The 25,000-nt window shown below is 43.9% G+C and overlaps 1 protein-coding gene across 1 annotated transcript in view; it reads left to right on the top strand.

Moving 5' to 3' along the window:
* LOC121560050 (tetraspanin-18-like) overlaps positions 1 to 25,000 on the top strand; it is a 119,016-nt gene that overhangs the window by 52,520 nt on the left and 41,496 nt on the right. Inside the window, exon 2 of the mRNA XM_045213862.1 lies at positions 3,979 to 4,053. Within this exon, the coding sequence (XP_045069797.1) occupies positions 4,051 to 4,053 (3 nt within the window). The 5' untranslated portion in view covers positions 3,979 to 4,050. The remainder of the gene's footprint in view (positions 1 to 3,978; positions 4,054 to 25,000) is intronic.

The following is a 25,000-nucleotide window of genomic DNA, read 5'->3' as shown; positions in this document are numbered from 1 at the left end:
GGTAAGTCTTATTGGCTGGTAAGTCTTATTGTTTGGTAAGTCTTATTGTCTGGTAAGTCTTATTGTCTGGTAAGTCTTATTGGCTGGTAAGTCTTATTGTTTGGTAAGTCTTATTGTCTGGTAAGTCTTATTGTCTGGTAAGTCTTATTGGCTGGTAAGTCTTATTGGCTGGTAAGTCTTATTGGCTGGTAAGTCTTATTGTCTGGTAAGTCTTATTGTCTGGTAAGTCTTATTGTCTGGAAGTCTTGTCTGGTAAGTCTTATTGTCTGGTAAGTCTTATTGTTTGGTAAGTCTTATTGGCTGGTAAGTCTTATTGTCTGGTAAGTCTTATTGTCTGGTAAGTCTTATTGTTTGGTAAGTCTTATTGGCTGGTAAGTCTTATTGTCTGGTAAGTCTTATTGGCTGGTAAGTCTTATTGGCTGGAAGTCTTATTGGCTGGTAAGTCTTATTGTCTGGTAAGTCTTATTGTCTGGTAAGTCTTATTGTCTGGTAAGTCTTATTGGCTGGTAAGTCTTATTGTCTGGTAAGTCTTATTGTCTGGTAAGTCTTATTGGCTGGTAAGTCTTATTGTCTGGTAAGTCTTATTGTCTGGTAAGTCTTATTGTCTGGAAGTCTTGTCTGGTAAGTCTTATTGGCTGGTAAGTCTTATTGTTTGGTAAGTCTTATTGGCTGGTAAGTCTTATTGTCTGGTAAGTCTTATTGTCTGGTAAGTCTTATTGTTTGGTAAGTCTTATTGGCTGGTAAGTCTTATTGTCTGGTAAGTCTTATTGGCTGGTAAGTCTTATTGTTTGGTAAGTCTTATTGGCTGGTAAGTCTTATTGTCTGGTAAGTCTTATTGTCTGGTAAGTCTTATTGTTTGGTAAGTCTTATTGGCTGGTAAGTCTTATTGTCTGGTAAGTCTTATTGTTTGGTAAGTCTTATTGTCTGGAAGTCTTGTCTGGTAAGTCTTATTGGCTGGTAAGTCTTATTGTTTGGTAAGTCTTATTGGCTGGTAAGTCTTATTGTCTGGTAAGTCTTATTGTCTGGTAAGTCTTATTGTTTGGTAAGTCTTATTGGCTGGTAAGTCTTATTGTCTGGTAAGTCTTATTGGCTGGTAAGTCTTATTGGCTGGAAGTCTTATTGGCTGGTAAGTCTTATTGTCTGGTAAGTCTTATTGTCTGGTAAGTCTTATTGGCTGGTAAGTCTTATTGGCTGGTAAGTCTTATTGGCTGGTAAGTCTTATTGGCTGGTAAGTCTTATTGTCTGGTAAGTCTTATTGTCTGGTAAGTCTTATTGGCTGGTAAGTCTTATTGGCTGGTAAGTCTTATTGGCTGGTAAGTCTTATTGGCTGGTAAGTCTTATTGTCTGGTAAGTCTTATTGTCTGGTAAGTCTTATTGTTTGGTAAGTCTTATTGGCTGGTAAGTCTTATTGTCTGGTAAGTCTTATTGGCTGGTAAGTCTTATTGTTTGGTAAGTCTTATTGTCTGGTAAGTCTTATTGTCTGGTAAGTCTTATTGGCTGGTAAGTCTTATTGGCTGGTAAGTCTTATTGTTTGGTAAGTCTTATTGTTTGGTAAGTCTTAAGTCGATTGTCTATACTCTGCTGCCCTGTTGTTGATGCTCTCTGAGTCGCTGTGTGTGTGTGTGTGTGTGTGTGTGTGTGTGTGTGTGTGTGTGTGTATTTGTGTGTGCTTGCGCGCTGCCGATCTCTCCCCCTCATCCCTACATGACATACACCCGATACCGCCGCCTCGCAGAGTCTTTCTCTCTGTGATCCTATTGGTGCTCCACTTCCCCCTGTGGTTACCATGGAGATCTGAAAAGAATGCAGACCCTCTCTACTGTTGTTCTCTCCGACTACCAGCTACCAGCACTAAACACGGGGACTAGAGAAGGGTTTGCTACAAAGCTTGGGAGGCTAGATAGACATTTACCACTGTCCTTTTCAGAAGATTATTATACCAATGATACTTATAGCGTGCATGCCATAGTTTCAACGGTCACTCTAAATGGAGTGATAGGATGTTATAGAGGAGGGTTTAGGGATTGGTAGGCCGTCATTGTAAATAAGAATTTGTTCTTAGCTGACTTGCCTAGTTAAATAAAGTTTAAATAAAAAATAAAATATAAATAATTATTTGCTGTTTGCCCGGTAGATAAGAGACAACAGATCTGAAAACCAAATTCAGCCGATGACGTTGGATTGTAAGTAGACTATAAAATGTGTCTATAAAAAAAAAAAACCTGTGTTCTCCTGAAGATGGATTTTGGTTCCACATAGATGTGTGTCTCTGTATTTCCGGTGAATCCATGGGTGTTCATTGTTTTGTCTCACAGTGCTGAACCCTGTGATAACAGAGTGAATCATTTCAAAGCATCTTTCTTTCGCTCTGCTTTTCTACATCCCTAGTTAACCACTCAGGCTGTGATCGCATTGGGGTAGTGTGTAGATGTTATCACAATGTGTGTGTGTGTGTGTGTGTGTGTGTGTGTGTGTGTGTGTGTGTGTGTGTGTGTGGTTGTATTTGTACTATATGAAGGGTTGGTGTGTACTGACTGAGTGCTTGTGCAATATGGGAGGTTGATGTGAGTGTGTTATGGGGGGGGGGTGTTGGTGCTCTGTAAGTGTCAGTTCGGTGTCTTGGTGAATCTGTAGGAGCCTGTTGACAATATGGTGTGGAAGGACAGAAGAATGATGCTGATAATGAGGGCTCAGGCTCTGGTTCCAGAACACTCACGGGACATTCTGATTCTCCATTCCATCCCCCAGCGCCTATCAGAGACAGAATACAGAATACAGAACGCACACAGCCTGGAATTGTTTTGTCTAATGGAGGAGAATGTCTCCACAGACAGCAAAGTCCTCCATCCATAGATATTTGATGTTAGAGTTGTCAGTGCCACTGCCAGTAAGTTACTTTCCACTCCAAGTATTGTGATTCAATCAGAATAGCTTTTCTGCCTCTTGATTATTTCTGCATTGAGTTGAAGAGGCAGGAGTAGCTACTAGCAGGGATTAGCTCTCCATTGCATTGCCATATCGTTATGTTCAGCTGGGACTCACTGAGGCTGTGTTTAAAGACAGGCAGACCAATTCTGATATTTTTGTTCAACTAATTGTTCTTTTGGCCAATCAGATCAGCTCTGAAAAAGATCTGATGCGATTGGTCAAAGAAATATCAGAATTGGGCTGCCTGTCTAAACACAGCCTTAGACACTGAACAGAACAGAAGACTGAAGCAGGAAAAGTTGAAAGCACTTAGGCTCGTTAGCCACACTCAGTTGGAGATTCACATTGACAGTTAGAGCTAGCAACGTGAAATTAGCAAGGTATGCTAGTTTCCCTATGCATAATGCATGAGATGCTAATCAAGGTTAGCTACAAATTAAGCAGAGATGAGGAGAATCCGTTTGTGTGTGTGTGTGTGTGTGTGTGTGTGTGTGTGTGTGTTGAATGTGTTACACACTACATAGTATTAAAGGGCCAATTAACTGAATAGTATGGTACACAGATCCCTAATACCTGGTGGCAAGCATAACATTTTTACCTGACTGGTAGCACACACACACACACACACACACACACACACACACACACACACACACTCATACACTGGATTGGAACTATTAGAGGTGGCAGCCGCGTCACGTTGTTTTCTCTGTCCCCGTTCATTTCCTCCAGCAGAGCATCAGTGTGAAATTCACACGGGTAAAACGCTGGAGTAGTCTCCACGATCGGCTTGCCACGGGGGGGCACAGCAAGTCATAAATAATGAATGTCAAACCTCACCATTTTAACGTCTTATAGAAGCTTATTTGATCCATGTTCCTTATGCCCATGTTCTGTTATGTGGACAGTTGCTTTTTTCGTTAGCACAAAATGAGAAACTGTGTCTCCATTGTGGTTCTGGTACTGCACACAGGACAAGTAATGGGGGGGATATCATCAGCTTGATCTTTCATCCCTAACCTCTGACATTGTTCGTCTTTCTGTCTACAGCTAAAGGAAACAGGAGAGGAGGGGAAACAGAGAGAAGCCATCACCTGAACCAAGACGCATCAACAGATACTCATGGTTTGTTAAATGGACTGTTTTAGAACCTTCTTCTTCTTCTTCATTTGTCCTCTCAATTCCACGAGAAAAGTCACAAACTCTCAGCAGGACTTAAACTCTGAGGTTATCTGAGACATTCTCCCCCAAAAAAAGTCCGTTCAGCTTTCTCAAAACCACAAATTACTCTCTCCATAAATGTTTTTTTGTCACATCAGTTGTCTTCCTATGCGTGTGTGTATCCTAGCCTACATTATTGTGGTGCTGTTTAGACCCCATGCTGCGATCCTCTTCCTCCAGCCACAGTGTGTGTGTGTGTGTGTGTGTGTGTGTGTGTGTGTGTGTGTGTGTGTGTGTGTGTGTGTGTAGCCCCAGTTTAACCAAACAGCGCGGTGATATAGTCAGGGAGTCATCTCCAGACATTTGTTAAAGCTGGAACAGGAAACAGCAGAAAGATGTGCCTGTCGACAGGCTTGTTTTGTAGGGAAGTGTGAGGAGAATGATGCTGTTGACTTGGAGATGGATAGCCAGGTCTAATAAGCTTGGTGAAGGATCATTGGCCATCAGTATAGACTTGGAGATGGATGGATGGATGGATGGATGATGGATGGATGGATGGATGGATGGATGGATGGATGGATGGATGGATGGATGGATGGATTGATGGATGGATGGGTGGATAATAATAATAATAATATGCCATTTAGCAGACGCTTTTATCCAAAGCGACTTACAGTCATGCGTGCATACATTTCATTTTTTGTGTATGGGTGGTCCCGGGGATCGAACCCACTACCTTGGCGTTACAAGCACCATGCTCTACCAGCTGAGCTACAGAGGACCACATGGATGGATGGATGGATGGATGGATGGATGGATGGATGGATGGATGGATGGATGGATGGATGGATGGATGGATGGATGGATGGATGGATGGATGGATGGATGGATGGATGGATGGATGGATGGATGGATGGATGGATGGATGGATGGATGGATGGATGGATGGATGGATGGATGGATGGATGGATGGATGTGGATGGATGGATGGACGGATGGATGGATGGATGGATGTGGATGGATGGATGGATGGATGGATGGATCTTTAGCTTGCTACAGATTTCCCAGCCGCAGAACTGTGATAGTTACATTGCAACATACAGTGGGGAGAACAAGTATTTGATACACTGCCGATTTTGCAGGTTTTCCTACTTACAAAGCATGTAGAGGTCTGTAATTTTTATCATAGGTACACTTCAACTGTGAGAGACGGTATCTAAAACAAAAATCCAGAAAATCACATTGTATGATTTTTAAGTAATTCATTTGCATTTTATTGCATGACATAAGTATTTGATCACCTACCAACCAGTAAGAATTCCGGCTCTCACAGACCTGTTAGTTTTTCTTTAAGAAGCCCTCCTGTTCTCCACTCATTACCTATATTAACTGCACCTGTTTGAACTCGTTACCTGTATAAAAGACACCTGTCCACACACTCAATCAAACAGACTCCAACCTCTCCACAATGGCCAAGACCAGAGAGCTGTGTAAGGACATCAGGGATAAAATTGTAGACCTGCACAAGGCTGGGATGGGCTACAGGACAATAGTCAAGCAGCTTGGTGAGAAGGCAACAACTGTTGGCGCAATTATTAGAAAATGGAAGAAGTTCAAGATGACGGTCAATCACCCTCGGTCTGGGGCTCCATGCAAGATCTCACCTCGTGGGGCATCAATGATCATGAGGAAGGTGAGGGATCAGCCCAGAACTACACGGCAGGACCTGGTCAATGACCTAAAGAGAGCTGGGACCACAGTCTCAAAGAAAACCATTAGTAACACACTACGCCGTCATGGATTAAAATCCTGCAACGCACGCAAGGTCCCCCTGCTCAAGCCAGCGCATGTCCAGGCCCGTCTGAAGTTTGCCAATGACCATCTGGATGATCCAGAGGAGGAATGGGATTAGGTCATGTGGTCTGATGAGACAAAAATATAGCTTTTTGGTCTAAACTCCACTCGCCATGTTTGGAGGAAGAAGAAGGATGAGTACAACCCCAAGAACACCATCCCAACCGTGAAGCATGGAGGTGGAAACATCATTCTTTGGGGATGCTTTTATACAAAGGGGACAGGACGACTGCACCGTATTGAGGGGAGGATGGATGGGGCCATGTATCGCGAGATCTTGGCCAACAACCTCCTTCCCTCAGTAAGAGCATTGAAGATGGGTCGTGGCTGGGTCTTCCAACATGACAACGACCCGAAACACACAGCCAGGGCAACTAAGGAGTGGCTCCGTAAGAAGCATCTCAAGGTCCTGGAGTGGCCTAGCCAGTCTCCAGACCTGAACCCAATAGAAAATCTTTGGAGGGAGCTGAAAGTCCGTATTGCCCAGCGACAGCCCCGAAACCTGAAGGATCTAGAGAAGGTCTGTATGGAGGAGTGGGCCAAAGTCCCTGCTGCAGTGTGTGCAAACCTGGTCAAGACCTACAGGAAACGTATGATCTCTGTAATTGCAAACAAAGGTTTCTGTACCAAATATTAAGTTCTGCTTTTCTGATGTATCAAATACTTATGTCATGCAATAAAATGCAAATGAATTACTTAAAAATCATACAATGTGATTTTCTGGATTTTTGAAGTATACCTATGATAAAAATTACAGACCTCTACATGCTTTGTAAGTAGGAAAACCTGCAAAATCGGCAGTGTATCAAATGCTTGTTCTCCCCACTGTACATTGTGCTTTGTTAAGAGCCTAGAGAATGGCAAGGGATATCTGGGCTTTATGTACATCACCAGGGCTCGTAGAAGGATGGCTATGTCTTACTAAGGCTTTGTCCCTTCAGACTGTTGCAGCAGACCAGTGATCGGGTCTTTGTGAGACCTATAGCATTAGCATTCACAGCATGCCTCGGCAGCAGACCTGCATGGATCCAGAGGGCAAAGGACACACACACACACACACACACACACACACAGCACACACAGCACACACACACACACACACACACACACACACACACACACACACACACACACACACACACACACACACACACACACACACACACACACACACACACACACACAGAGGTTAAAGGAGACTTTAAAGCTATCACCATAAAGGTTCTCGCACAGCCAAGCTAACAAATAAATGAGAGCGTGTGTGTGTGTGTGTGTGTGTGTGTGTGTGTGTGTGTGTGTGTGTGTGTGCGTGCGTGCGTGCGTGCGTGTGCGTTTTGCCTGATAACTTTTATGGCTAAAATCGTTGCATACAGTACTTTCTTACTGTTAGAGTTTAACTGAATGACTAAGTGCTAAAAGTAGAGTTCTGTTTCTGGTCTCATTGCAATAGCAGCCAAGTAGGCTAATCTATACTAGTATTCTTGCCAAACCCTATTCACTTTGTCATGTAATGGTGTCAGTGTATTAAGCATAAGCCCCTCAGGTCACATTAATAAAAAAGTACGCACATTGGCACTTCCAGGCTTCTGTAGTGATCGCATATTAGTTGGGCAACATTAAATAAATATTAGTCTGGATCCCTTTCAACACACATGTACAAAAACATGCATACACACACACACACACACACACACACACACACATACAGTGGGGAAAAAAAGTATTTAGTCAGCCACCAATTGTGCAAGTTCTCCCACTTAAAAAGCTGAGAGAGGCCTGTAATTTTCACCATAGGTACACGTCAACTATGACAGACAAAATGAGGGAAAAAAATCCAGAAAATCACATTGTAGGATTTTTTATGAATTTATTTGCAAATTATGGTGGAAAATAAGTATTTGGTCAATAACAAAAGTTTCTCAATACTTTGTTATATACCCTTTGTTGGCAATGACACAGGTCAAACGTTTTCTGTAAGTCTTCACAAGGTTTTCACACACTGTTGCTGGTATTTTGGCCCATTCCTCCATGCAGATCTCCTCTAGAGCAGTGATGTTTTGGGGCTGTCACTGGGCAACACGGACTTTCAACTCTCTCCAAAGATTTTCTATGGGGTTGAGATCTGGAGACTGGCTAGCCACTCCAGGACCTTGAATGCATCTTACGAAGCCACTCCTTCGTTGCCCGGGCGGTGTGTTTGGGATCATTGTCATGCTGAAAGACCCAGCCACGTTTCATCTGCAATGCCCTTGCTGATGGAAGGAGGTTTTCACTCAAAAATCTCACGATACATGGCCCCATTCATTCTTTCCTTTACACGGATCAGTCGTCCTGGTCCCTTTGCAGAAAAACAGCCCCAAAGCATGATGTTTCCACCCCCATGCTTCATAGTAGGTATGGTGTTCTTTGGATGCAACTCAGTATTCTTTGTCCTCCAAACACGACTGAGTTGAGTTTTTACCAAAAAAGTTATATTTTGGTTTCATCTGACCATATGACATTCTCCCAATCCTCTTCTGGATCATCCAAATGCACTCTAGCAAACTTCAGACGGGCCTGGACATGTACTGGCTTCAGCAGGGGGACACAGGATTTGAGTCCCTGGCGGCGTACTGTGTTACTGATGGTAGGCTTTGTTACTTTGGTCCCAGCTCACTGCAGGTCATTCACTAGGTCCCCCTGTGTGGTTCTGGGATTTTTGCTCACCGTTCTTGTGATCATTTTGACCCCACGGGGTGAGATCTTGCGTGGAGCCCCAGATCAAGGGAGATTATCAGTGGTCTTGTACGTCTTCCATTTCCTAATAATTGCTCCCACAGTTGATTTCTTCAAACCAAGCTGCTTACCTATTGCAGATTCAGTCTTCCCAGCCTGGTGCAAGTCTACAATTTTGTTTCTGGTGTCCTTTGACAGCTCTTTGGTCTTGGCCATAGTGGAGTATGGAGTGTGACTGTTTGAGTTTGTGGACAGGTGTCTTTTATACTGATAACAAGTTCAAACAGGTGCCATTAATACAGGTAACGAGTGGAGGACAGAGGAGCCTCTTAAAGAAGAAGTTACAGGTCTGTGAGAGCAAGAAATCTTGCTTGTTTGTAGGTGACCAAATACTTATTTTCCACCATAATTTGCAAATAAATTCATTAAAAATCCTACAATGTGATTTTCCGGATTTTTTTTCCTCCATTTGTCTGTCATAGTTGACGTGTACCTATGATGAAAATTACAGGCCTCTCTCATCTTTTTAAGTGGGAGAACTTGCACAATTGGTGGCTGACTAAATACTTTTTTTCCCCACTGTATGCTCACAAACACACGCACGCACACACAGAGAGACTTTATTTATTTAATCAGTGGTGAATTTCCATCTGTTTAAGAGAGTCTCGGAAGCAGATGGACATATTTCTTTTTCTTTTGAGTCTCACAAACAACACCAACACACATCCTCACTCACGCAAATGAACACACACATGAACACGCACGCACAATTTCTCCAGGCCTTGCTGTTGATCCCCAGTAAGGTACAGCCTGCAACACTATTAGACCCTGCTGTTGTTTTCCCAGTAAGGTACAGCCTGCAACACTATTAGGCCCTGCTGCTGTTTTCCCAGTAAGGTACAGCCAGCAACACTATTAGACCCTGCTGTTGTTTTCCCAGTAAGGTACAGCCTGCAACACTATTAGACCCTGCTGTTGTTTTCCCAGTAAGGTACAGCCTGCAACACTATTAGACCCTGCTGTTGATCCCCAGTAAGGTACAGCCTGCAACACTATTAGACCCTGCTGTTGATCCCCAGTAAGGTACAGCCTGCAACACTATTAGACCCTGCTGTTGTTTTCCCAGTAAGGTACAGCCTGCAACACTATTAGACCCTGCTGTTGATCCCCAGTAAGGTACAGCCTGCAACACTATTAGACCCTGCTGTTGTTTTCCCAGTAAGGTACAGCCTGCAACACTATTAGACCCTGCTGTTGTTTTCCCAGTAAGGTACAGCCTGCAACACTATTAGACCCTGCTGTTGTTTTCCCAGTAAGGTACAGCCTGCAACACTATTAGACCCTGCTGTTGTTTTCCCAGTAAGGTACAGCCTGCAACACTATTAGACCCTGCTGTTGTTTTCCCAGTAAGGTACAGCCTGCAACACTATTAGACCCTGCTGTTGTTTTCCCAGTAAGGTACAGCCTGCAACACTATTAGACCCTGCTGTTGTTCCCCCAGTAAGGTACAGCCTGCAACACTATTAGACCCTGCTGTTGTTTTCCCAGTAAGGTACAGCCTGCAACACTATTAGACCCTGCTGTTGTTCCCCCAGTAAGGTACAGCCTGCAACACTATTAGACCCTGCTGTTGTTTTCCCAGTAAGGTACAGCCTGCAACACTATTAGACCCTGCTGTTGTTCCCCCAGTAAGGTACAGCCTGCAACACTATTAGACCCTGCTGTTGTTTTCCCAGTAAGGTACAGCCTGCAACACTATTAGACCCTGCTGTTGTTTTCCCAGTAAGGTACAGCCTGCAACACTATTAGACCCTGCTGTTGTTTTCCCAGTAAGGTACAGCCTGCAACACTATTAGACCCTGCTGTTGTTTTCCCAGTAAGGTACAGCCTGCAACACTATTAGACCCTGCTGTTGTTTTCCCAGTAAGGTACAGCCTGCAACACTATTAGACCCTGCTGTTGTTTTCCCAGTAAGGTACAGCCTGCAACACTATTAGACCCTGCTGTTGTTTTCCCAGTAAGGTACAGCCTGCAACACTATTAGACCCTGCTGTTGATCCCCAGTAAGGTACAGCCTGCAACACTATTAGACCCTGCTGTTGTTTTCCCAGTAAGGTACAGCCTGCAACACTATTAGACCCTGCTGTTGTTTTCCCAGTAAGGTACAGCCTGCAACACTATTAGACCCTGCTGTTGATCCCCAGTAAGGTACAGCCTGCAACACTATTAGACCCTGCTGTTGTTTTCCCAGTAAGGTACAGCCTGCAACACTATTAGACCCTGCTGTTGTTTTCCCAGTAAGGTACAGCCTGCAACACTATTAGACCCTGCTGTTGTTCCCCCAGTAAGGTACAGCCTGCAACACTATTAGACCCTGCTGTTGTTCCCCTGGTCTCAGTCTGATCCCTCTACCCCTCTCTCTATTAGAGCTTGGATATGTGTCTTCAATAACATCCTCACTGGGAGAGGCTTAGCTAACACACAGGTCTCAAGCATGGTTCGGCCTGCGAACCAGTCCTCTATCTAACTAACATATGGCCTGGTAACAGGTAACAGTCCTCTATCTAACTAACATATGGCCTGGTAACAGGTAACAGTCCTCTATCTAACTAACATATGGCCTGGTAACAGGTAACCGTCCTCTATCTAACTAACATATGGCCTGGTAACAGGTAACAGTCCTCTATCTAACTAACATATGGCCTGGTGACAGGTAACAGTCCTCTATCTAACTAACAAATGGCCTGGTGACAGGTAACAGTCCTCTATCTAACTAACATATGGCCTGGTGACAGGTAACAGTCCTCTATCTAACTAACAAATGGCCTGGTGACAGGTAACAGTCCTCTATCTAACTAACATATGGCCTGGTAACAGGTAACAGTCCTCTATCTAACTAACATATGGCCTGGTGACAGGTAACAGTCCTCTATCTAACTAACATATGGCCTGGTGACAGGTAACAGTCCTCTATCTAACTAACAAATGGCCTGGTGACAGGTAACAGTCCTCTATCTAACTAACATATGGCCTGGTGACAGGTAACAGTCCTCTATCTAACTAACATATGGCCTGGTGACAGGTAACAGTCCTCTATCTAACTAACATATGGCCTGGTGACAGGTAACAGTCCTCTATCTAACTAACATATGGCCTGGTGACAGGTAACAGTCCTCTATCTAACTAACATATGGCCTGGTAACAGGTAACAGTCCTCTATCTAACTAACATATGGCCTGGTGACAGGTAACAGTCCTCTATCTAACTAACATGTGGCCTGTTGACAGGTAACAGTCCTCTATCTAACTAACAAATGGCCTGGTGACAGGTAACAGTCCTCTATCTAACTAACATATGGCCTGGTGACAGGTAACAGTCCTCTATCTAACTAACAAATGGCCTGGTGACAGGTAACAGTCCTCTATCTAACTAACATATGGCCTGGTGACAGGTAACAGTCCTCTATCTAACTAACATATGGCCTGGTGACAGGTAACAGTCCTCTATCTAACTAACAAATGGCCTGGTGACAGGTAACAGTCCTCTATCTAACTAACATATGGCCTGATCACTCATTAGACAGATGGCAGTCCAAGCTGTCCCTAAGCCTAGAGCGCTCCCACAGCTCTGATGTACTGTGCTTTGTTTGGTGAAGGGTGAAATTACCCCTACACTCCTAGAAAAAAGGTGCTATCTAGAACATAAAAGAGTTCTTCGGCTATCCCCATAGGAGAACCCTTTAAAGAACCCTATTTGGTTCCAGGTAGAACCCTATTGGGTTCCATGTAGAACCCTTTCCCCAGAGGGTTCTACATGGAACCCAAAGTAGTTCTACCTGGAACCAAAAAGGGTTCTTCCTGGAACCAAAACGGGTTCTTCTATGGGGAAGAATGCTTTTGGAACCCTTTTTTCTAAAAGAGTAGATGCTGATTTCCCCACTAATGGTTAAGGTTTGTTTGCAGTAACAGGAACTAGTGTTAAGTGGAGATCCCAAACACTGGTCTGCAAAGACAAAGGACACTCTCACCCCCAGCCTTAACCCCTCCTCTGTCCTTGTGCACGTGTCTTGTCATGTCGAAATTCCAACAGGGATATTACGATAAAAAACAGTCCTAAAGTCCCATGTTACATTTCCCCCTTTAAAATAAAATGTTCACTCAGAAAAATCCACTTTTCAATAGATGAACAACCAAACAGAAAGGGACAGTTTCCCAGACAGATTAAGCCTGGTGCTGGACTAAAAAGTACGCATCAACAAGGCTGTAGATTCTGACACCAAAATTTTTTGACAAGATTGCTCACTTTGGGCTGACCACTGAGCTGGGAGTGGAATGCTGTTTAGCACAAGATATCTGTCTGAGTGAATCTATTTCACTCTGTAACCCTCACAGCAGTGTGTTTGCTACGCTGGGAAAGAGGGGGGTTGTCCGTCCCTATCAGGACCTGTCTCTGTTGTTTACATCTGTACGGCCATCTGTGATGTCAGACTCAGCAGTAGGTTATCTGTGATGTCAGACTCAGCAGTAGGTTATCTGTGATGTCAGACTCAGCAGTAGGTTATCTGTGATGTCAGATTCAGCAGTAGGTTATCTGTGATGTCAGACTCAGCAGTAGGTTATCTGTGATGTCAGACTCAGCAGTAGGTTATCTGTGATGTCAGACTCAGCAGTAGGTTATCTGTGATGTCAGACTCAGCAGTAGGTTATCTGTGATGTCAGACTCAGCAGTAGGTTATCTGTGATATCAGATTCAGCAGTAGGTTATATGTGATGTCAGATTCAGCAGTAGGTTATCTGTGATGTCAGACTCAGCAGTAGGTTATCTGTGATGTCAGACTCAGCAGTAGGTTATCTGTGATGTCAGACTCAGCAGTAGGTTTTCTATGATGTTAGATTCAGCAGTAGGTTATCTATAACGTTAGACTCAGCAGTAGGTTATCTGTGATGTCAGATTCAGCAGTAGGTTATCTGTGATGTCATACTCAGCAGTAGGTTATCTGTGATGTCAGATTCAGCAGTAGGTTATCTGTGATGTCAGACTCAGCAGTAGGTTATCTATGATGTCAGACTCAGCAGTAGGTTATCTATGATGTCAGATTCAGCAGTAGGTTATCTGTGATGTCAGATTCAGCAGTAGATTATCTGTGATGTCAGATTCAGCAGTAGGTTATCTGTGATGTTAGATTCAGCAGTAGGTTATCTGTGATGTCAGATTCAGCAGTAGGTTATCTGTGATGTTAGACTCAGCAGTAGGTTATCTGTGATGTTAGACTCATTAGTAGACTATCTTTGATGTCAGATTCAGCAGTAGGTTATCTGTGATGTTAGACTCATTAGTAGACTATCTTTGATGTCAGATTCAGCAGTAGGTTATCTGTGATGTCAGATTCAGCAGTAGGTTATCTGTGATGTCGGACTCAGCAGTAGGTTATCTATGATGTCAGACTCAGCAGTAGGTTATCTATGATGTCAGATTCAGCAGTAGGTTATCTGTGATGTCAGATTCAGCAGTAGATTATCTGTGATGTTAGACTCAGCAGTAGGTTATCTGTGATGTCAGATTCAGCAGTAGGTTATCTGTGATGTTAGATTCAGCAGTAGGTTATCTGTGATGTCAGACTCAGCAGTAGGTTATCTGTGATGTTAGACTCATTAGTAGACTATCTTTGATGTCAGATTCAGCAGTAGGTTATCTGTGATGTTAGACTCATTAGTAGACTATATTTGATGTCAGATTCAGCAGTAGGTTATCTGTGATGTCAGATTCAGCAGTAGGTTATCTGTGATGTCAGACTCAGCAGTAGGTTATCTATGATGTCAGACTCAGCAGTAGGTTATCTATGATGTCAGATTCAGCAGTAGGTTATCTGTGATGTCAGATTCAGCAGTAGATTATCTGTGATGTTAGACTCATTAGTAGACTATCTTTGATGTCAGATTCAGCAGTAGGTTATCTGTGATGTCAGATTCAGCAGTAGGTTATCTATGATGTCAGATTCAGCAGTAGGTTATCTGTGATGTTAGACTCAGCAGTAGGTTATCTGTGATGTCAGATTCAGCAGTAGGTTATCTGTGATGTTAGATTCAGCAGTAGGTTATCTGTGATGTCAGATTCAGCAGTAGGTTATCTGTGATGTTAGACTCAGCAGTAGCTGTTTATGTGGAACACATACCAAGACAACAATGTGATCTAAATTGTGCTTGTATTGAGAACAATGGGACCTGGGATATCTCCACATCACTCAATCAGCTATCTCTTCTCTCTCTCTCTGCTTTTTGTTAATAGTGGACTTAGGCTATTACAGTCACCCTGTATCGATCTAGATCAGGGGTATTCAACCTCGGGTCCCTGACCCCCTAGGGGTCCATGGAGGTACTGCAGGGGTTCCGCAAAAAAAAAAAATATGTTTAATTTTGTATTTCAAGGTTTTTATGAATATCGCTAGCAGCAACAGAATAAACACATTTTTAATTACATACCTACAGTAGAAAATAGGAGAATATCTTCTTTCTAATGATGTCAACTTTATTTCTCAACTCCTAATATTGAGCAGTTACACACGTTGGAACTAATTACACTCACTAGTGTATCTGACATAGGCTTTGAATAAGCACCCGTGAGTTCCAGTCGCTGCTGGCTGCTGGCTGCTGGCTGCTGGCTGCTGGCTGCTGGTAATCGACTTGGACATAAAGTTCTGCCAACACATGGCTAACCTTTGTTTAACCAGCTAAAACAACTGCTATAAGTGAAAATGTGTTTGGAGTTACCTTTCTAGCTAATAGGCTATGTTAGAGTTTACGCGTCCTCTCCTTATTATAATGTGGGGAGGTCAATATAATGAAAAACAATGGTGATGACTTCTCCTTTCCATTATCATTCACCTGATGATAAGACAAGTCTTGTGAATTTTTTATTTATTTTTTAAAGCATATGATGGGGTCCGTGGGTCGCCCGTTTGCCTGGGAGGGGGTAATAATATTATTATTATTATTATTATTATTATATTATAAAAGGTTGAAGACCCCTGATCTAGATTCTGAAAGTATCGGAAACCAACATAGTGAAGGTGATAGGATGTTCTGAGCAAGTGGCAAAGCAATGATGTGTGCGGTTCGATTTGATTCTATCAACCCCCTATACAATTATTGCTATCAACACATTCCTAGGCAGATTCCATTCCATAATTCCATTCTCAGAGCATTCCAGCTCAAATGGTCTGAAGCGAACTGGAACGCGGTCAGTCTGATAATCTGTTGTCTATTGCCATCAGCACATTATAATTTCACACATGATCTACATCTCATTCTCATGGAAAGACCCAGTGTGTATGTGTGTGTGTGTGTGTGTGTGTCTATACAGACCCCTTGGGAATCCCCTTGTTGGGTCCTAACAGGCCTGTGTGTAGAAGTGTTTATGTGGATGTGACTCTGTGGGAATTGAACCCAAAACCTTGTCGTTTGTTGCTAGACACAGGCGTGCTCATACTAACTGAGGCACACAGAAGATTTCTTTAATACTGTTAATGTTGTTCACTGCTACAACCAAAAGCCCCCTTCCTGACACACACACACACACACACACACACACACACACACACACACACACACACACACACACACACACAGTTGCTGAGGTGGAAACCATTAAGTTGAAACTTTAGCGGGAGGAAACTACACATGATTCAAGGTTGCTGCGTCTGTTAACTATGATCACGGCGGCTAAGGTGAAAGCCTCAACATGAGCCAAGGACCTTAGGTGAAACTCCCACCTGATTCTGGTTCAGTTTATATCAGCAGGAGAGTAACAACTCCACCTGATTCTGGTTCAGTTTATATCAGCAGGAGAGTAACAACTCCACCTGATTCTAGTTCAGTTTATATCAGCAGGAGAGTAACAACTCCACCTGATTCTAGTTCAGTTTATATCAGCAGGAGAGTAACAACTCCACCTGATTCTGGTTCAGTTTATATCAGCAGGAGAGTAACAACTCCACCTGATTCTAGTTCAGTTTATATCAGCAGGAGAGTAACAACTCCACCTGATTCTAGTTCAGTTTATATCAGCAGGAGAGTAACAACTCCACCTGATTCTGGTTCAGTTTATATGAGCAGGTGTCTAACAACTCCACCTGATTCTGGTTCAGTTTATATCAGCAGGAGAGTAACAACTCCACCTGATTCTGGTTCAGTTTATATCAGCAGGTGTCTAATAACTCTAGTTTATTCTATGGGCTGAATGGGGGGGTGAAGGGCATTAGGTGAAGCCCCGTATGATGAAAGTTCTGTTCATTCTATGAACTAAACGGAGTGAAGGATGGAAGTGAAACTGCATCTGAAACACTGCCCTGTTTATTTCACATAAGCAGGATAGTGAAACTGTATGCTAAAGGATCAAGTTTATGTCGGTTCAGGATAGTGAAGAAAGTGTCAGCCTATTTGCGACATGCCTCCTTGTTATAGCATTTCCATTTCCATTTTCATGTGTTGCGCTTGAATTTAGTAGCGTATATGAATCACGTGATTATGAAGGCATAAATGTATGAAAGCATGTATTCTTATTTTAAATGTATGTAGTTCTGTCCTTGTGTGATGTACTTGTATATTAATGTTATGTACTATGTCATGTTTTATGTTGTGTCTGGACCCCAGGAAGAGTAGCTGCTGCTTTCACAACAGCTAATGGGGATCCTAATAAAATACCAAATACTAATACACACACACACCGAGACCCAGAGGGAGACCCAGAGGGAGAACCAGAGGGAGAACCAGAGGGAGAACCAGAGGGAGACCCAGAGGGAGAACCAGAGAGAGAACCAGAGGGAGAACCAGAGAGAGAACCAGAGGGAGAACCAGAGGGAGACCCAGAGGGAGAACCAGAGAGAGGGGTGGTTCAGGGGATCAATGCCCATCGATTGCCTGCCTTCCCTGTCTGCTAGATGTGCTGACACTATGAAGTGAGAACTGGAGCGGAGCCGATCTGCCGTATGTAGGAGGATGTGGAGGAGGTGGGAGGAGAGAGGAGGGAGGAGGATGTGGAGGAGGTGGGAGGAGAGAGGAGGGAGGAGGATGTGGAGGGAGGTGGGAGGAGAGAGGAGGGAGGAGGATGTGGAGGGAGGTGGGAGGAGAGAGGAGGGAGGAGGATGTGGAGGGAGGTGGGAGGAGAGAGGAGGGAGGAGGATGTGGAGGGAGGTGGGAGGAGAGAGGAGGAGGTGGGAGGAGGATGAAGGTTAAGGCGTCCGCATGCTTCCCAACCAAAACAGTTCCTGCATATATTATGATGACATTTTGTGCTGTTCATGCACACAGAAAGTTTGGTAGCCGAAGTCTACGCCCCTTCGTTGGTGATTGTTCAACAGTAGGGATTCTACTGTGAAGTGGTTGTTTTCATTTAACTTGTCCTCATGCACATTATTTCATTGAGAAATACTACACCAAACATGTTAGTTAGATGTAAAATTGTGCCACTAAGACCTCCTGGGCAAAAGCGTAAAAATGTATTACAGATTTCTTGAGTTATCTTAGATTAATTCTGACTATTTCGAGAATGTCTGTACTGGCTAAGGCGTCTCAAGATGGACAAACAGTACCGTCTTTTAAGGGAGTATGCAAGGCAAAGCCGAGTTCTGCTAGGAGCAAACTGAACCTAGTACACAGATGCCTTTAGGAGGAGGAACAGGAGGAAGAGGAGGGGAAAGAGGAGGAGGAGGAGGAGGGGAAAGAGGAGGGGAAAGAGGAGGAGGAGGGTGAGATGGAGGAGGAGGAGTTGTCTGCTGCCTGTAGACTGTCTTTTTATATGTGGAGGATGTTTATATTTGTAATGTGGCTATGCCTTACTTGGCCTAATTCACCCTGAGGGGATCAATACGTTTTTGTTGGGGGTTAACTGCCTTGCTCAAGGGCAGAACGGCAGATTTTTCCACCTTGCCAGTTGTTAATCAGTTAATCAGACTGTCTGTGTGTTTAGACAGGGAGGACTGTGTTAGTTAATCAGACTGTCTGTGTGTTCAGACTGGGAGGACTGTGTTAGTTAATCAGACTGTCTGTGTGTTCAGACTGGGAGGACTGTGTTAGTTAATCAGACTGTCTGTGTGTTCAGACTGGGAGGACTGTGTTAGTTAATCAGACTGTCTGTGTGTTCAGACTGGGAGGACTGTGTTAGTTAATCAGACTGTCTGTGTGTTCAGACTGGGAGGACTGTGTTAGTTAATCAGACTGTCTGTGTGTTCAGACTGGGAGGACTGTGTTAGTTAATCAGACTGTCTGTGTGTTCAGACTGGGAGGACTGTGTTAGTTAATCAGACTGTCTGTGTGTTCAGACTGGGAGGACTGTGTTAGTTAATCAGACTGTCTGTGTGTTCAGACTGGGAGGACTGTGTTAGTTAATCAGACTGTCTGTGTGTTCAGACTGGGAGGACTGTGTTAGTTAATCAGACTGTCTGTGTGTTCAGACTGGGAGGACTGTGTTAGTTAATCAGACTGTCTGTGTGTTCAGACTGGGAGGACTGTGTTAGTTAATCAGACTGTCTGTGTGTTCAGACTGGGAGGACTGTGTTAGTTAATCAGACTGTCTGTGTGTTCAGACTGGGAGGACTGTGTTAGTTAATCAGACTGTCTGTGTGTTTAGACTGGGAGGACTGTGTTAGTTAATCAGACTGTCTGTGTGTTTAGACTGGGAGGACTGTGTTAGTTAATCAGACTGTCTGTGTGTTTAGACTGGGAGGACTGTGTTAGTTAATCAGACTGTCTGTGTGTTTAGACTGGGAGGACTGTGTTAGTTAATCAGACTGTCTATGTGTTTAGACTGGGAGGACTGTGTTAGTTAATCAGACTGTCTGTGTGTTTAGACTGGGAGGACTGTGTTAGTTAATCAGACTGTCTATGTGTTTAGACTGGGAGGACTGTGTTAGTTAATCAGACTGTCTGTGTGTTTAGACTGGGAGGACTGTGTTAGTTAATCAGACTGTCTGTGTGTTTAGACTGGGAGGACTGTGTTAGTTAATCAGACTGTCTATGTGTTTAGACTGGGAGGACTGTGTTAGTTAATCAGACTGTCTGTGTGTTTAGACTGGGAGGACTGTGTTAGTTAATCAGACTGTCTGTGTGTTCAGACTGGGAGGACTGTGTTAGTTAATCAGACTGTCTGTGTGTTCAGACTGGGAGGACTGTGTTAGTTAATCAGACTGTCTGTGTGTTCAGACTGGGAGGACTGTGTTAGTTAATCAGACTGTCTATGTGTTTAGACTGGGAGGACTGTGTTAGTTAATCAGACTGTCTATGTGTTCAGACTGGGAGGACTGTGTTAGTTAATCAGACTGTCTGTGTGTTCAGACTGGGAGGACTGTGTTAGTTAATCAGACTGTCTATGTGTTTAGACTGGGAGGACTGTGTTAGTTAATCAGACTGTCTGTGTGTTCAGACTGGGAGGACTGTGTTAGTTAATCAGACTGTCTGTGTGTTCAGACTGGGAGGACTGTGTTAGTTAATCAGACTGTCTATGTGTTCAGACTGGGAGGACTGTGTTAGTTAATCAGACTGTCTATGTGTTCAGACTGGGAGGACTGTGTTAGTTAATCAGACTGTCTGTGTGTTCAGATTGGGAGGACTGTGTTAGTTAATCAGACTGTCTATGTGTTTAGACTGGGAGGACTGTGTTAGTTAATCAGACTGTCTGTGTGTTCAGACTGGGAGGACTGTGTTAGTTAATCAGACTGTCTGTGTGTTCAGACTGGGAGGACTGTGTTAGTTAATCAGACTGTCTATGTGTTTAGACTGGGAGGACTGTGTTAGTTAATCAGACTGTCTGTGTGTTCAGACTGGGAGGACTGTGTTAGTTAATCAGACTGTCTGTGTGTTCAGACTGGGAGGACTGTGTTAGTTAATCAGACTGTCTGTGTGTTCAGACTGGGAGGACTGTGTTAGTTAATCAGACTGTCTATGTGTTTAGACTGGGAGGACTGTGTTAGTTAATCAGACTGTCTGTGTGTTCAGACTGGGAGGACTGTGTTAGTTAATCAGACTGTCTGTGTGTTCAGACAGGGAGGACTGTGTTAGTTAATCAGACTGTCTGTGTGTTCAGACTGGGAGGACTGTGTTAGTTAATCAGACTGTCTGTGTGTTCAGACTGGGAGGACTGTGTTAGTTAATCAGACTGTCTGTGTGTTCAGACTGGGAGGACTGTGTTAGTTAATCAGACTGTCTGTGTGTTCAGACTGGGAGGACTGTGTTAGTTAATCAGACTGTCTGTGTGTTCAGACTGGGAGGACTGTGTTAGTTAATCAGACTGTCTGTGTGTTCAGACTGGGAGGACTGTGTTAGTTAATCAGACTGTCTGTGTGTTCAGACTGGGAGGACTGTGTTAGTTAATCAGACTGTCTATGTGTTTAGACTGGGAGGACCGTGTTAGTTAATCAGACTGTCGGTGTGTTCAGACTGGGAGGACTGTGTTAGTTAATCAGACTGTCGGTGTGTTCAGACTGGGAGGACTGTGTTAGTTAATCAGACTGTCTGTGTGTTCAGACTGGGAGGACTGTGTTAGTTAATCAGACTGTCTGTGTGTTCAGACTGGGAGGACTGTGTTAGTTAATCAGACTGTCTGTGTGTTCAGACTGGGAGGACTGTGTTAGTTAATCAGACTGTCAGTGTGTTCAGACTGGGAGGACTGTGTTAGTTAATCAGACTGTCTGTGTGTTCAGACTGGGAGGACTGTGTTAGTTAATCAGACTGTCTGTGTGTTCAGACTGGGAGGACCGTGTTAGTTAATCAGACTGTCTGTGTGTTCAGACTGGGAGGACTGTGTTAGTTAATCAGACTGTCTGTGTGTTCAGACTGGGAGGACCGTGTTAGTTAATCAGACTGTCTGTGTGTTTAGACTGGGAGGACTGTGTTAGTTAATCAGACTGTCTATGTGTTCAGACTGGGAGGACTGTGTTAGTTAATCAGACTGTCTGTGTGTTCAGACTGGGAGGACCGTGTTAGTTAATCAGACTGTCTGTGTGTTCAGACTGGGAGGACTGTGTTAGTTAATCAGACTGTCGGTGTGTTCAGACTGGGAGGACTGTGTTAGTTAATCAGACTGTCTGTGTGTTCAGACTGGGAGGACTGTGTTAGTTAATCAGACTGTCTGTGTGTTCAGACTGGGAGGACTGTGTTAGTTAATCAGACTGTCTGTGTGTTCAGACTGGGAGGACTGTGTTAGTTAATCAGACTGTCTATGTGTTTAGACTGGGAGGACCGTGTTAGTTAATCAGACTGTCTGTGTGTTCAGACTGGGAGGACTGTGTTAGTTAATCAGACTGTCGGTGTGTTTAGACTGGGAGGACTGTGTTAGTTAATCAGACTGTCTGTGTGTTTAGACTGGGAGGACTGTGTTAGTTAATCAGACTGTCTGTGTGTTTAGACTGGGAGGACTGTGTTAGTTAATCAGACTGTCTGTGTGTTTAGACAGGGAGGACTGTGTTAGTTAATCAGACTGTCTATGTGTTCAGACAGGGAGGACTGTGTTAGTTAATCAGACTGTCTGTTTGTTCAGACTGGGAGGACTTTGTTAGTTAATCAGACTGTCTGTGTGTTCAGACTGGGAGGACTTTGTTAGTTAATCAGACTGTCTGTGTGTTCAGACTGGGAGGACTGTGTTAGTTAATCAGACTGTCTGTGTGTTTAGACTGGGAGGACCGTGTTAGTTAATCAGACTGTCTGTGTGTTCAGACTGGGAGGACTGTGTTAGTTAATCAGACTGTCTGTGTGTTTAGACTGGGAGGACTGTGTTAGTTAATCAGACTGTCTATGTGTTCAGACTGGGAGGACTGTGTTAGTTAATCAGACTGTCTGTGTGTTTAGACTGGGAGGACTGTGTTAGTTAATCAGACTGTCTGTGTGTTTAGACAGGGAGGACTGTGTTAGTTAATCAGACTGTCTATGTGTTCAGACAGGGAGGACTGTGTTATTTAATCAGACTGTCTGTTTGTTCAGACTGGGAGGACTGTGTTAGTTAATCAGACTGTCTGTGTGTTCAGACTGGGAGGACTTTGTTAGTTAATCAGACTGTCTGTGTGTTCAGACTGGGAGGACTGTGTTAGTTAATCAGACTGTCTGTGTGTTTAGACTGGGAGGACCGTGTTAGTTAATCAGACTGTCTGTGTGTTCAGACTGGGAGGACTGTGTTAGTTAATCAGACTGTCTGTGTGTTTAGACTGGGAGGACTGTGTTAGTTAATCAGACTGTCTATGTGTTCAGACTGGGAGGACTGTGTTAGTTAATCAGACTGTCTATGTGTTCAGACTGGGAGGACTGTGTTAGTTAATCAGACTGTCAGTGTGTTTAGACTGGGAGGACTGTGTTAGTTAATCAGACTGTCTATGTGTTCAGACTGGGAGGACTGTGTTAGTTAATCAGACTGTCTATGTGTTTAGACTGGGAGGACCGTGTTAGTTAATCAGACTGTCAGTGTGTTCAGACTGGGAGGACTGTGTTAGTTAATCAGACTGTCAGTGTGTTCAGACTGGGAGGACTGTGTTAGTTAATCAGACTGTCAGTGTGTTTAGACTGGGAGGACTGTGTTAGTTAATCAGACTGTCTATGTGTTCAGACTGGGAGGACTGTGTTAGTTAATCAGACTGTCTATTTGTTCAGACTGGGAGGACTGTGTTAGTTAATCAGACTGTCAGTGTGTTTAGACTGGGAGGACTGTGTTAGTTAATCAGACTGTCTATGTGTTCAGACTGGGAGGACTGTGTTAGTTAATCAGACTGTCTATGTGTTTAGACTGGGAGGACCGTGTTAGTTAATCAGACTGTCAGTGTGTTTAGACTGGGAGGACTGTGTTAGTTAATCAGACTGTCTATGTGTTCAGACTGGGAGGACTGTGTTAGTTAATCAGACTGTCTGTGTGTTCAGACTGGGAGGACCGTGTTAGTTAATCAGACTGTCTGTGTGATCAGACTGGGAGGACTGTGTTAGTTAATCAGACTGTCTGTGTGTTCAGACTGGGAGGACTGTGTTAGTTAATCAGACTGTCTGTGTGATCAGACTGGGAGGACTGTGTTAGTTAATCAGACTGTCTATGTGTTCAGACTGGGAGGACTGTGTTAGTTAATCAGACTGTCAGTGTGTTCAGACTGGGAGGACTGTGTTAGTTAATCAGACTGTCTGTGTGTTCAGACTGGGAGGACCGTATTAGTTAATTTAGACTGTCTGTGTGTTTAGACTGGGAGGACTGTGTTAGTTAATCAGACTGTCTGTGTGTTCAGACTGGGAGGACTGTGTTAGTTAATCAGACTGTCTGTGTGTTCAGACTGGGAGGACCGTGTTAGTTAATCAGACTGTCTGTGTGTTTAGACAGGGAGGACTGTGTTAGTTAATCAGACTGTCTGTGTGTTCAGACTGGGAGGACCGTGTTAGTTAATCAGACTGTCTGTGTGATCAGACTGGGAGGACTGTGTTAGTTAATTAGACTATAGTTCAGTATTGTGCCAGCTGCTCCGTCAGAGGACATCATCTGTCCTTTTGGCCTCAGACTCACTCACCGGGGCTGTACCAGCACGAAGAGTCCCCCTAGAGGCCATAAAGGGGAGTACTGATTTCTGTCCGCTGGCATGCAACAGCTGCTGAAACTGTGACGTTAATACACCATGGCCTTTCCCAATAGCTGTTTGGCTCCAAGTGCCTCTACTGATTTTGCTTCTAGTCTAAACATGGCTTTTTAGTACAATGAATAGAAATGCTAAAGAGGTCTGCTGAGTGAGGGAATTCATCAGAGACCAGCCAAGCCACTCTTCGTGGTGTACAGTACAGTAGAGGTATTGTATAGCGTACTCAGACCCAAGTACCTTGCCTGAGGGCAGAGGAGTAGCAGTGCTGTATGCTATGTTTTTTAACATCATTTGGGCTCTGATCAGACAGACACAGCCAGTTTCCCTAACAACCAGAATAAATTGAGTTACAGTTTGACCGTGAGATCGCTGTATACTCTTTAGTATTTATTAGGATCCCCATGAGCTGCTGCCAAGATCTAATCATAAAGTCTATGTGAGTCCAACAGCTCTGAGCTTCACACTTCTTCCTCTGTGAGTTGAATTCCAACTGTGAGCTCACAGCTTGTAACACAGTCATTGTCTGTGTGTCCTGCAGCTGGTCGGTGAGTTGCCCTCTGTGCTGCAGGAAATTCTTAGTACACTCTATCTTTGTGTGTTCAGTGTTGTCTTGTGTCCTTGTACCCTCTATACAATGTAGTGTGCGCAGCAGTAGCTAGTTAGCTGTTTAGCATGCACCACCACGTCAAAGAGCACCACGGTGTGACAGCACTACAGCACTACAGCAGCAGAGCCCAGCAGAGCCCAGGGCTCATT

This window comes from Coregonus clupeaformis, unplaced genomic scaffold, assembly GCF_020615455.1.
Source record: "Coregonus clupeaformis isolate EN_2021a unplaced genomic scaffold, ASM2061545v1 scaf0162, whole genome shotgun sequence".
Taxonomy (NCBI): Eukaryota; Metazoa; Chordata; class Actinopteri; order Salmoniformes; family Salmonidae; genus Coregonus; species Coregonus clupeaformis.
The sequence above is the reverse complement of the archived record's forward strand: the minus strand, read 5'-3'. Positions and strand labels throughout refer to the sequence as shown.